This window comes from Magallana gigas, chromosome 6, assembly GCF_963853765.1.
Source record: "Magallana gigas chromosome 6, xbMagGiga1.1, whole genome shotgun sequence".
Taxonomy (NCBI): domain Eukaryota; kingdom Metazoa; phylum Mollusca; class Bivalvia; order Ostreida; family Ostreidae; genus Magallana; species Magallana gigas.
Window position 1 is genome coordinate 10,037,122 of NC_088858.1, and position 14,097 is coordinate 10,051,218.

A 14,097-nucleotide genomic window follows, 5' to 3' on the forward strand; every position below is an offset into this window, starting at 1 on the left:
CTACATTGGCTTAAAAAGTTCAATACCCAAATTCTGCTTTAAGTAATATGGCCAAATCCCAACCATGTCAGTACATTAAGGTATACGGTTTGACTGGTCAAAGATAAATAGCAAATACAGGCTTTAGATATATGCCATTCAAATCCAATAGTTCAGGCATATACATATATGTCACACATAAATAATTTCAAAAATCGATATAGCCTATGAAAGAGCTTCAGACATTGTACATAAACAAGTCTTCATGAAGTTGTATGGTCAGTCTTTTTACCTGTATTTCCATTGCTGCATTTTGATCCCTTAGCTGGTCAATCTCCCTCTGAAATCTCTGAAGTTCTTGCTGATGGTCTATTCTCCTGTAATTCATTAAAAAAAAACTTCAACTTTATAGATCAGATTTAAATCAAATCTGGATTGTTTTACCAAAAAGAGGAGATATTTACAACGAAATATACTTACACAGAGGCAATCTCTCCAAGTTCTCGTGATCTGAGTGTCAGAAGTGTTTGTAACTCTTCTATTTTGTCATCTTTTAACTGGAGAACTTCAAGCACTTTCCTGTCTTTGATTTCAGCCTTTTCTTTTTCTCTAAAACAGCAATGATTTTTATAAAATAAGCAATAAGATTCAAAGGATGTATGCTTTTTAAAGACTACAAACAAAGGTATCAATTTTTTGAATATTAACGTCAAGTGAATATGTATTGAGTGGGGTGGGGATTAAGTGGGGTAATTTAATATGAGCAAACTAAGAAAATCAAACTAAATATTAATCAACAACAAAAGATTCATTGCTACCTGTAGAGTATACATTTGAAAGTAGTTAGAAATACATGTTAGTCTTTTTAGTGGAATTTTATCACCAATAAAAGCTCTTCAAAGAAATATATTTAACAAAAGCCAAATTTCAGAATCTAAAGCATATTTGCATGGCTGAGGATGAATTTCACAATTTAAAAATTCTTGCAGCCTTTACTGTAACTTACGAATATTTTTTTTACAAGGACACCAACCAAAATAGTTTTGAAATCTAAGTATCTATATATCAATTACAATCACACTGTTATTGCTTTGAACAAAAACCAAGTTTGTCAATGGAAACATTAACAGAATGACAAGAAAACTATTTTTGATTTCTGTGTAGATAGAGAGCACCACTGCAGAAGTGGGCCGTTCATCATTAGGACCCTTTGGCAATCAGAGCCAATCTGATACGCAATCACCATCAAATCAATAAGTCAGCATCTCCTACTATTTTAGCTTTCTTTAATTGTAATAAAACATTCCCATCTCCCAACAAGTTTCAATAAAACATGAAAATGACATCAAAATCAAATTACCATGAAACAGAATAATCTGATAATAAAACAGCGGGTCCCCAGTTGCTGCCACCACTGCGAGATGATGGCAGTCAAACCCTGTCATGTGACAGGTATCTATTTCTTGTCTCACGTTCCTTAATTAATCTTCTTTAGGACGTGAATTTTTCATGAAAAGGGGTAACTCTCCAGTTATTTAAGTCTGTCAGGCAATTCTAGGTCTCCAGAGACTCTAAAAATCCAAATCAAAGGGGGACCCAGTATCTGCTGATGTCACTGGATTTAGAAATTTACTTCTAATCTGATCATTTCTGTCTATCCTAATGAGTTTCTGCTTGAAACTTCTTAGTGCATCAAATGTCTATATCAGGTTTTATCAATCTGCACCAAACAAGCCAGATTTCTGGTCATTTCTTTTCTCTAATTTTCGCACAACTATTTTAGCACATGTATTACTTTTTTCAACAGCTTTGCAACTTCAAGTAAAATAGAATTTAAAGTAGATATTCATAATAATATATATTTTTAAATAACTTGATGAAGAAACAACTCTGTCACAGGGTACATTACATAAAAATATCTAAAAAATGAGGTATGAATATACAATATCTCAATGGAAGAATTGATAAATAATACATTTGAAGAATAAAATCCACTTTTCATGATAGAGAACAGAAAACAGAAATTTGATGGCACACAAAATGTGACATTAAAATTTAAACTACAAAAATCTTATTAATGTCCTGAAGCTAAAAACAAACAAAACACTTGCTCATTGTATAAAAGATTGAACTGTATACAAGACTCAGAAACTTATAAATCTCTGTATCTGTATCTTTATCAAATACTTAGTAGAGTAGACACACTTTATCAGAAGCTTAAATGTTTACAACCAGACACACTAAAAACTACACTGTCAAAGTCTCTTTACATCCAGATTTACAGTATCATAATTTGACTCTTTGCAACCAGATTGTAACAATGACCTAACTCTTAAACTCACTGTATCAAAGACTTTACTTTTCACAACCAGACACAGAGACTTATCAGTAAGCAACCAGACTCATAAAACCAGAGATTTAATTAACTCTTTACAACCAGACTCATAAAACCAGAGATTTAATTAACTCTTTACAACCAGACTCAGAGACCTCATTTCAATCTGACTCACAGAATCAGAGATTTACCTCTTCCATCCACTTGAAATACATGCATCAGAGAAAAACCAGTTTACAGCCAGTCTCACTGTGTCAAAGATTTTGCTCTTTTTACCAGACTCCAGAACCAGAGATTAAACTCTTCGCAACCAAACTAAACCAGAAACTACCTAATGACTATTTTCAACCAGACTAACATAATCAGAGACTTACATGTACCTCTTCCAACCATACTTGAGATATCGGAGACAAACCAGTTTATAACTAGACTCACTGTGTCAGAGCTCTTTTCAACCAAATTCCGGAACCAAAGATTTAACTCTTTACAACCACACTTTGAAACACCTCATTGCAGCTTGATTCAGGGACTGTATGACAATTTGTCTCTTACAGACCAGATTAATTACCGGTATGTCCGAGAGTTGCATCCTTACAAAACCAGAGACTTAATAACAACTACACTTTGAAACAGCTCATTGCCTCTTACAGACCAGACGTAGTATTGTATATCAAAAAGTTGCATCCTTGCAAAAGCAGACTTTATTCCAAACAACAAGACTCAAGGACTTGACTCTTTATAACCAGACATACTGTTCAGAGGCTGAACTTTTTACTGGACCTTTCTTTATAACCAGACATGCTGTTCAGAGATTAAACTCTTTGTTACATCTTTTCCTCTTTATAACAAGACATACTATACTGAAGAGTTATTTTTTATTTGCTCTTTCCTCATTATAACCGAACTCACTGTATCGCAGACTTAACTCATTACTACCAGACTTATAGAATCAGAGACTTTACTTTATACAAATAGACTCAGAGACTTCAAGGGACATGGTAACAATTTTGTTTGAAATCTATTTTTCTGCTTTTAATGTGTACAATGCTACAGAAAAGGTTTTTCTAATAGTCAACCAAAATTTGAGTGTCAGTCGTCAAGTTATAAGCGAGATACAGGGCTCACAGTTCTTTGTTATGTAAATCAAAGCTCAGATCATGTTTTTGTTTACATTTTAAAAATGTCTGGTTTACACCTAAAATGAATGTTACAAACATCGGAACTGATTTTTTTAAGTTCAAAAGAAATTAACAGATAGAAAAATCAGCTTGAAAAAGAACCTTTACTAGTATATTGAACCAATGTAAACATAAACATGGCACAAGCCTTGTTTACATAACAAAGAATTGTGAGCCCTGTATCTTGCTTATAAATAACACTCAAAGTTTAGTTGATTATTAGAAATGCATTACTCAAGCATTGTCATAAAAATAGAAAAAAAAAATTTGACCAAAATCATGACCATGCCCCTTAAACTTTTAGTGACAGTCTCACTGTTTCAGAGACATTAGAACCATTTTAACGAGGCCTTGGACTTTCAGTAGGATGTAAATGTCTATCTTTGTGTCAAAACAAGTTAAAAATGATACTGGTTTCAAGCGAAATATACACTGATTGCGTAGACTCAACTCGAAAGCCAGACAGATCGTGTTGATTTCAGAGAGCCATGGCTGAATCGCCAGGAATGAAACAGACAGGCCTAGGTCACATTGCTGCTTGATACAGCTACCAAAAGTACAAGTTCTTGTTAAAATGGTTCTATCTCCTCACAGGTAGAATCTTTAAATCAGAGACAAGACTCTGAGTTAACTCGACTCATAAGCCTGATTTTATAACCAGACTCACTTTTTCAAAGCTTAACAGACTTGACAGAACCATACTCAAAGACTCAGTTCTTAACAAACTGTCTCACTGTTACAGATACTGAAGTTTTTTTCAACCAGACTATATACTTTTAATCTTTATTCAATTGCCAAACTTAGAGAAGGGTCACATTGCAGAATGACAAGCTTCTAACTGAACAGTTTGAATGGTTGAACATGTACATGTCTGGAGGGCATTTGGATCATCACACAAATAAGTTACTCAAGTGCATACCTTTGAACAACCAGACTGATTGCTTTAGTGACATCTGGATTGGCAACTTGTAATTTTTTCCACAATGACCAAACAAAATCTTTGTCATTCTAAAAAGATAAGCATATTATCAAGTAATAAAGGCAAATGGACATTAGAATTCATTATGTTGATGTCAAAATCTTAATACTAGTACACCAGTATATATACCAGTAATAAATGTAAATTTATATTAAGTATTAAACGTGAATTAGTGAAGATAAGGGAATTGAATACCTGACACTGACGAAGGTCCTCCGAGAGAATTCTATTTTCAGACTGCAGTCTGCTTATTTCATCATCTAAAATATACAATAACAACTGATAAATGATGATGGCCAGAACATATATGCACTAAGATATTCACCAATTAATAACAGTCATCAAAGCTTTATGTACCAGGCACAAGGACAAAGTCGTCATTATTTGTTATCGAAATTTTGTTATTTTGAAAAAATTCAGGAAAAAAAATTTACTAAAATGTTTATTATGTTAAACTGAATCTATGTGTTCTTATTGATTTATTTTTTAAAATTTCAACTACCTTATAATACACATTGGTGATTTAACGTGCTATACATACTTAACACTGATGCATTCATTGTTATCCACTTCTTTCTTCACTGTCTCTGAACGTTGCTTATCATCTTTTCATGTTTTTGTGAAGTATGTCGGTCTGCATTGATAAAATTTAAAACTATATAAAACTTCAAATCCTTATATTTTTCTTCAATTGATATTAAAATCAATGTTATAACATGCATATTTTAAAATAAAAAACTATCAAACAGTTTGAAATTTGGCTGCAAAAGCACAGGGGCTTGTGTAGAAAAAGAACAAACATTGATAAAAAAGTGGATACCTCAGAGAAAAAATATAACAAGGGAGTATCTTGGATATCGCCTTGCTTCGTCAGCTAATTTCTCATTTCAATTGCTAAACAAGACATATTGGCAGATTTATATTTCTTCATAAATGATTCTTCTTTGACATATCAACAATGGTTTAGTTTTTTTTCTTACACAACCAATAAACAAATTTCTCATGTAAGCATTAAAAAACGACAACTCCTTGGCTTCTGTAGAATCCAAAATATGGTACCTTAAATCTATGTCATATGATTGGTTAAGGAAAAAGACAAGGAGTTTTTGATTTCAGATGTTTACGTGAGAAAAAGATAGATGTAGACGTAATCATGCAGAATTAAACTGGAGGTGAGATCCTACAGAAGAATCATTTTAACGGAAATCGAATTGGCGCAAGATTCTAGTTGAACGTTTAAAATGAGAAATTAGCTGATGAAGTGGGGTGGTTTCCAAGATGAGGTCCACTCTTGTTATATTTCATCTGAGATATCCACATTTTTTACAATGCTTCTTTTTTATTTTTTTTTTACACAATTCTCTGTGGCAAAAGCAAATGCTGTAAACGTCATAGATAAGCGTAAAATAATGTATAAACAATAAAATCTGCTCATTTATTGTAAGATATGTTTAAAGGTAAATTATTTTAACTCTGAGCTGTGAAAATCGGTGATAACAGTTACCCCCCCCCCCCCCTCCCCCATCTAGGCTGTACAAATTTTTTGAACAAATTATCCAGGCAATTATAACGGTATACTACTAGTATTTTGACCTACGATAATGCAAAAAAAAGATGCGGAAAATGTATAAGTTTATTCAATTAATAGGACCTACGTTCAAGATCGGAACAGAAAAACTTGATGAAACATGTCGCAACATTTCTATGAAGAATATTCAAAATTGTAAATAAATATTCGGTCAATGTTGCATTGAGCTGAAAACATGTAAGAAATGGCTTTATGTATTTACCTGATGCAAAATTGCATATAACACTACAAAAACATCGACAGAAGCATGTATTTTGATGAAATTTTGCACAAGTTGACTACCGGAAGTTTTGAATCCGCGCTTCTCTGTTTACTATCGTAAAACGTCTTTCAGATGATGCCGTAAAATAGTTAAAATGCCATCTCTAGTCATTAAAATGATTCGAAATGTGGTTTTTGAAGAATTATTCATTATGAAATGATAAAGTCACAATTTTATTGATATTCGATAAATTATAATTTTGTGCAATATTACGACATTTGACCAAAGAGTGATAATGGCGCCATATTTCATTTTGGAGTTTGTGTATGTAACAGAGACACTTATTGCCTCTGCTGGACCCGGGTCCTCTGGCACGCCAGTCCAGCACTCTACCGATCGAGCTAAAGGGTTAACCCACTAGCCAGAGCTAGTAGGAATGCCATATACTTGACTCTACCACATGTAGAAAGAATAATCTTACCGTGACCAGTCTACGATTATCCGGGATCCATATGACAACTTTCATATTAACGATAGAAAATTCTATCAAGGGCTTTTGTAGATAAAATCCATTACCTGTTGTTTGGGTAGATAATGAATAACACGATAATGTATTCTATCTATCTCTCGATACTACTCGCCTTCAATTCTGAGTACTCTGAGTAGGGTATTAACGATATTTATAATCAAATTTTTGTCTACGATTTGATTGAAAATTTTTGTAACATGGTGGTTGAAACGTATTTAACATAGTGGTTCAGATTGGCCATTGTCATTGGGAGTAAATTACTGTAACAGTGCTGGGGTTTGAACCCTGGGCCTCTAGCATACCAGTTCAGCACTCTACCGATCGGGCAGAGACATAAATAACATTGTTTTTTATGTCTCTGGATCGAGCTAATGAGTTAACCTACTAGCTAAACGTAGTAGGAATGCTATAAACCTGACTTCCACATTGTCCCCCTCCAAGGAAAGAGTCGAACTCGACTCTTAAGGATTGCCAACACCTATGGGGTGAAGAATAGAGACAACCCCTCTCACATGCCAGAGAATGCCCAGGTCCCAATGTGGGCGCCACATGTAACAGAAACACATTTTTGCCTCTGCTGGGGTTTGAACCTGGGTCCTCTGACATGCCAGTCCAGCACTCCACCACTCGAGCTAGAGCTAGAACAAATGCCATATTCCTGACTCTACCACATTACAGTCTGACTAAAGTCGGCCCCTACTAATTCACTACAACGAAGTGAATTAGTAAGTGCTTGCTTTAGTCAAACTGGGGTAAATTGGTAAATGGGGTGGATCCTTTATGACTTTAGAAGGATGCCCTTTACTATATTGAAGGGAACTCTTGGGACCTTTAGTGAATTTTTGATTTCTAAAATCACCTCTTGTAAATCTGTTATGACCTTTTGTACTTAGATGTTTGATTCTGGACATATATGGTAAATATTTGACAAGGGTATGTACATGAAGATTCTGATGCTGAGTCAAATAATAACATTGACATTAGTGCACATGCATTGACAGGAAAATTATAGGATTTTGAAGTGAACAATGCTAAGTACATGTATTTTGTTAACAACTGTAGACTTATTTCATTTTTACAGTATATTGCTTTTATTTTTTCTGTAAGTATATGATATGAAAATTATGACGTTTTTTTTTATACAGGATTCAGAATTGGTCCTCGGTTGCTGTATATCAGCCCTTGGGCCATTAGGCCAATATGTATTTGGGTTGATTTGTGGAATATCCCTCTTTTATCTTAATTAAACTGCATTATTAGCATGTCATATATCCAGAATGCCTTCAACCTCTCTAAAAACTGCATATGATATATTTTTGACCTCTAGCTTCTTTAAAATTATATTAAAATGAATGTACATGTAGGTATGATTATTTTTCATATAATGAATTTTAAATAGAAAGTCAAGAAAATGTGTCATTTTCCGTATAATTTTTTCAAAGCTACAAAGACCACCTCATGACATGCTTCTAGTTTTACTTTCTGATTTGCTGATTATAATCTATGTAAAAATATATTCTAGCTTCTACATAATTTGATTATTTAAAAAGAAACCCAAAACACAATGTAATTCTTTAATTTTGTGTAGCATTAGTCAGATTAAATTATTCCTAGAAATACACACAGAGCAATTTGCTATAGGAAAAGATGATATAAATGAAAAACATTCATTTAATAATAACTTCTAAATGTGGCCAAAAGGCTTTGACATTGTGTACATTTGTTTAACATGCATTAACATCAAATATTCTATTTCCCAGAGACCTCAATGCCAGGTTATTACCCAGTCTTTATTGTAAGCCTTTTAAGTCAATAGTGTGATATCGTTTATAGAAAAAAAATGTCCTCAATATTTTGTGTATGTCTGCAGCCCAAGTCAATATTATCACTTAAAAGAATTATTGAAGTGTTCTAGAGAATGAAAAGTGGTTGACTTTAATGAATGTTTATACTAAAATCCGATAAATTCTCGTAGCAGGTTTGACAGAGTGACAATGAGCTGGGATAGGAACATTGATTTGGTGGCGGCAGCGGCGGTATGATGACAATGACAAGCTTGGTTTGGGACCATTCCTGATGGACCGATTCCCAGAGTCTACAGAAAACATGTCACAGGTACACCAAATACGCAGTGACAGGTGAAACTCTTGAGTAACCTTCTCAGGTGAGGCAAGCATTTTCTTTATAATTTGAGCTCATCCATCTCCGTATTTCTAATTCTAAAACATTTTTAGCATTTTTTTTTTCCAATGCATTTAACATTTAAGAATTCCTATATTTTAATAATTTATTTGCAAAAAAGGGTACAAAAGGATTTTAAAAAATTAATGAGATTTGTAGCACTGTATATATTAAAACTATGTATTTATCTTCTGTCTTTGAATTGAAGTTTTGATACCTATATCTTTTTTAGTGGATTATTTTCATATAAATAATTTTGTTTCCAGCAGTTATCTGCAACCCTGTTTTCTTGTTAGTTTTATTGATATTCTCAGTGGAATAAATTGTTATATGGACTTGATTAGATTTTTAACTGCATAGACTAACAAGATCAAACTCTGTTGTATTCTCTATGGGCATTATCATTTTAAAACAAAACATTAATTGGTCAACGTATTTTGTTGAATGATTGTAGTTTTTGCTATATGCAACTAAATTCTGATTATTCTTTACAAAATGCTGAGAGCATACATGTGTTGAGTGTAAACATTAACAAAACTCAATATTTTTGTTCCAAAGGATCTTTTGGATCTAAATGAGTTAATTCTTGAGGTTTTTGATGTGTGAAAAGTTGGTATAACAAGTGTGTAGCATCTGATACAAATCTACTCAGCAATTTGGTGAGGTGTAAAATGGACACCAAAAGATTTTTCATGATCATTTAATTGCTTATTTAAGTTTATGTACATGTATTTGTTTCGATGTCACTAATGTTTGATATTGAAAGTCGACTCTCTGACATTTACGTCTATTTTCCTTTCAAATTTTGACATTATTTTCTGCTGCTTTAATTTCTGCCTTATTTAAATGATACACAAAGTAATAATTTCTCTATGATTTTGTCCATTGTCATTGGTCAGTGTAATCTTTTAAATCATGTATGTGTATAGCTCATTCTCAAAAACTACACGGTCAAACTTCGGGTTAACGAAGTTTTGTCCAATATCATATGTAGTAAGAGTAATGGGAACATAAGTTGTTAAATTCATGACCACCTGCTATTTTCTCTTGGAGCCATAAATTTTGGGTAAAATGATAAAAACTTATGCAATTTTTGAATTAAAAATCTTTCTGACTCATTGACATTTTACAGTCAAACTGAGTGCATGGTTGGAATGAGTGGCCTCTACCAAAATATTATAGTAAAATTCTCAACTATTTTGTGTCAACTAAGGGCTCCTATATTAGCTAGGGCAGAGATCTACAGGTATTTATCAATTTTTTACGAAACTATTTGCATAGTAAGGATAGGAAAGGAAATATCTACGTAACCCCACCCTCCAACCTTCTTGTCTTTCAAATATACAACATCTCGAAGAACTCTAAATACATTTATGGTTATATTTTTATTAATGCATTGCATTTATAACAAATTTATTTCATTTGATGAATTGTACATTGTGTCATAACACTACTGTTCAGATCTTCCACCCAAACTTACAAAATACTTTTATATTATAATCTTTGCATCATAACCAGTTATTAGACATGCAGTTTTGTAACTCCTCTGAAACTTTCCTTTTCTACATTATATTTTATACTGAAGAACTGACAAAATAAAATAGTAAAGAATTAAAAAAAATAATTTTATTCAACATTACAAAACAATGTACGGTAAAGTATTTTGATGGCAGTGGTAAAATGTAAATTTTAGAAGAAGTCGACTGAATATTGGCCACCTATAACAGGATTGTAAAGGGTTCCTTGCAAGAGACATTATGAAACGCTATTGATCTTATTCTTCCAACATTAAAAATGAAAGAAACTGCTCAGCAAATACTTTACTGGGAATGAAATGGAAGGGACATTTTCTCTTATGACTTGATCACAGAGAATTTACATTAATTTCATAAAATGGAAACATAAAACAAGGCAAGAAAGTTGTCACCCAAAGCAACCCCATTCCAGTTCTATCAATAAAGATTGACTTAACGCAGCTTTTAATGTCCCCATCAATACTAAGTCACACATATGTAAACTTTGGGACAATTTCCCCCTAGTGTACACATCCTTTTTTGTTGGACTGCCGAGCCAAGAAAATTACGATCAATTTGTTTAAATGCAGTTGACACTGAGTATTGATGCGACAGAACTGTTAAAAGTGTTGTGTTCAAACATTTCATTGATCACGTTATTGGTATTCCCTTTGCATGCATTGTGGATTATAATGGGACATTTTACTTTGTCAACCCTAAGTATGCATTAAATTGGGAGCACACATTTTTGTGTATTCATTGATGTTTTAAAAAGCTATTTGACTTTTATATGAGTTCCCAGGTGTGTTCATATTAAATGTTTAGTGGCTTTTATCTGCTTTTAAGCTTCCCCAAGACGGGAGACACACTAAGCTCTAGGCAGGTAGGTCATCGCTGCAGTACTGTCTTACAGATTTTACTCACAGGCACCTGACGTCATATATTTTTCTCATAATAAAAATAATACACCGCTTACCTAATAATACACAAGGTACCCATCCCCGCCATCTTGGATTTTTTTAAAACTGTCACATCGCCGTGAATTTTCGCTTATAACTCAGCGGTAACATTTTTCTGCGATCATCTCCGCCGTCCGATCGGTCACTCGATTTATTAGCTTACTGCTGATTCAACCAAAACGGCCCATAACATCGTTTATTAATAAAAATATCTCCTCATTCTGCATCTACTGCTGCTGATTTGCGACAAAAGGCTAAAGGGTGGACGGAAGTTGACATCTTTGCGTCATCTTTTGGGATATCCCTTTTCTGATTGGTGCATTTTTTCCCTAATAAAATACTGCAAAAAATGCACCAATCAGAAAAGGGATATCCCAAAAGATGACGCAAAGATGTCAACTTCCGTCCACCCTTTAGCCTTTTGTCGCAAATCAGCAGCAGTAGATGCAGAATGAGGAGATATTTTTATTAATAAACGATGTTATGGGCCGTTTTGGTTGAATCAGCAGTAAGCTAATAAATCGAGTGACCGATCGGACGGCGGAGATGATCGCAGAAAAATGTTACCGCTGAGTTATAAGCGAAAATTCACGGCGATGTGACAGTTTTAAAAAAATCCAAGATGGCGGGGATGGGTACCTTGTGTATTATTAGGTAAGCGGTGTATTATTTTTATTATGAGAAAAATATATGACGTCAGGTGCCTGTGATTTTACTAGGTTTATTTGAAAGTTCACAGATATTTGTTTTGTATTTATAGGACCCAAATGAGAAGGTTCCATTTGATTTATCACACTTTTCTTGTCAAAGTCACATTTAAAAAAGGGTTTAATTTGAAAACTATTGCATTGTTTTTCTAAAGAAAAAGTAAAGATAATTTTTTTTTTATTTCTAGCAAAAGGTTGGTGTTAAATTTGCAGTTTCAAACTTTTATGAAAATTGTACATTAAAATAAGTAAAACCTAGTGTTTGAAGCAGTATCAATGACTGTAACAGTAGTTAGCAGTTATTAATTTGGGTGTCATTTGACTCTAATTTTTCTCTGAAGGTTTCTTTGCTTATTAAGAACTTTACATTTTAAGACCTTTACGGAAATGGATTAAAGTAAAGTACACTAATCCGTAATTGATATTTTTTACCGAGAACTGATAGAATCTGAATGTTTATGATCAATGGAAGAGTATTGGCCTCATGCTTAATTAATTTGTTAAATTATCTGTTAAATAGCCTAGTAATTAAATGAGGAGAGGAACTAACATGATTGTCTCCTCAAATGTCTCCAATTGATTAAGTCAAGGCAGTTACTGTGGAATTTTAGAGATCAGGCTTTTATGGGGAACAATATTGGATTTGTGAAGGATCTTTGTTGTTGTTCATCAGTCAGGTTGGGGGTGAGGGAAAACTTAGTTTAATTTTTTTTTTTAGGGGGGAGGGAGGGGGAGGGGGTGATAGTATTCTTGAAGTTTTTATATAATTAATGAAACAAAGCATCACGACTTGAACCATTTGGAAATTTTTTTTATTATATATTTTGGAGAAGAGGGAAGATATTTCAGAATCTGTGACATTTAAGTCACCACTGAATATTTTGACTAAAGGAGTAAAAGTTGAGAATTCGAAATTTTTGAATGTAAAGAATTACATGAATGTTACTTCTGCTAGTTGCTATAAAAAAAAATTCCCTAAATAATGGATTCCAAACATCCCAAGAACAAAAGGGATTTGTAGCTTTTCAAACCCCACTGTGACAGGGAACAGTGCTGGATGGCATTGAAATTGCCTTTCAAGAAGTTAGTGTAATTAGTTTTTGTTGGTGCAGTACCTTTAATAAGTGATAATGAGAAATAATGCAATTAACCGTTGGATCTCTTTACATTATCACTGAGATAATACATAGAGGGCCTTAATGAGTTTTACACTGGGATGCTAATCTGTCATTTTTTTTTCTCTGATCAGATTTCTTGGAAGGAATCTCTCTTGTGTGCTTTCTTATCTTATCATCTATAGGGGCTACTGAAGAGAGGAGGAAATTTCATATAAATTCTCCCCTATCATCAATATCTACTTAGGTCTCCACCATATATTAACAGTTGTGGTTCTTTGTGTTGGTTTTATTCCTATTAAAATACAGTCATAATCTTTGCATAAATTTAATAGATTTTGATTTTTTTCTGAACACAAATGGCAATGACTTTTTGTGTCATTTTGTTTACAAATTGTGGGAAGCATATTTCCTATTAGCAGCAAAATGCAGCCAGTTTATGTAAGGTATAAGAGTCATTATCCTGCCCCATGTAGCAAATATCTGTGTCAAGCTTTGCAGATGACCAAGATGTGGTCAATCAATTATGCCAAGAATTAACCAATCAAAGACAACACAAGGGAACAAATTAGCACCTCTCTGTCCAAAGTAAGGGCTCCTGTAGTGGACCTCCTGAAGGACTTCCTGGGGAGAGCTCTGAGGGTGCGAGGATTGACACAAACACCCCAGATTATACAACACCCTGTATCTCTATCCAAGATTTCCTCATCCCACTACCAGATCTCCCCAGGGGAAGATGTGGACAGTTATCAGTAGACAGTTACTTAACACACCTATCTGTTCCCCTTTGAAGGCCCCAGGCTGTGTCCCTGGGGTGTCCTACTGCTCTGT

General features: G+C 33.6%; 2 protein-coding genes across 7 annotated transcripts in view; one reads left to right on the plus strand and one right to left on the minus strand.

Moving 5' to 3' along the window:
- LOC105333917 (centlein) overlaps positions 1-6,393 on the minus strand; it is a 27,166-nt gene extending 20,773 nt beyond the window's left edge. For all 4 annotated transcript variants that reach the window (XM_034468325.2, XM_034468321.2, XM_034468322.2 and 1 more), the window contains exons 1-6: positions 6,262-6,393; positions 5,013-5,105; positions 4,667-4,731; positions 4,412-4,500; positions 460-588; positions 272-356 (exon numbers count right to left, since the gene is read on the minus strand). In XM_034468325.2, the coding sequence (XP_034324216.2) occupies positions 272-356; positions 460-588; positions 4,412-4,500; positions 4,667-4,731; positions 5,013-5,031 (387 nt within the window). In that variant the 5' untranslated portion in view covers positions 5,032-5,105; positions 6,262-6,393. The remainder of the gene's footprint in view (positions 1-271; positions 357-459; positions 589-4,411; positions 4,501-4,666; positions 4,732-5,012; positions 5,106-6,261) is intronic.
- Positions 6,394-8,346: 1,953 nt separating this feature from the next.
- LOC105333915 (zinc finger protein basonuclin-2) overlaps positions 8,347-14,097 on the plus strand; it is a 39,824-nt gene continuing 34,073 nt past the window's right edge. The window contains exon 1 of one of the 3 annotated variants that reach the window (XM_066086907.1): positions 8,347-8,954. The gene's annotated coding sequence lies outside the window, so the exon portion shown is untranslated. Of the gene's footprint in view, positions 8,955-11,143; positions 11,369-14,097 lie in introns of those variants that run through there. The other 2 variants (XM_011437134.4, XM_066086908.1) reach the window with 2 other exon arrangements.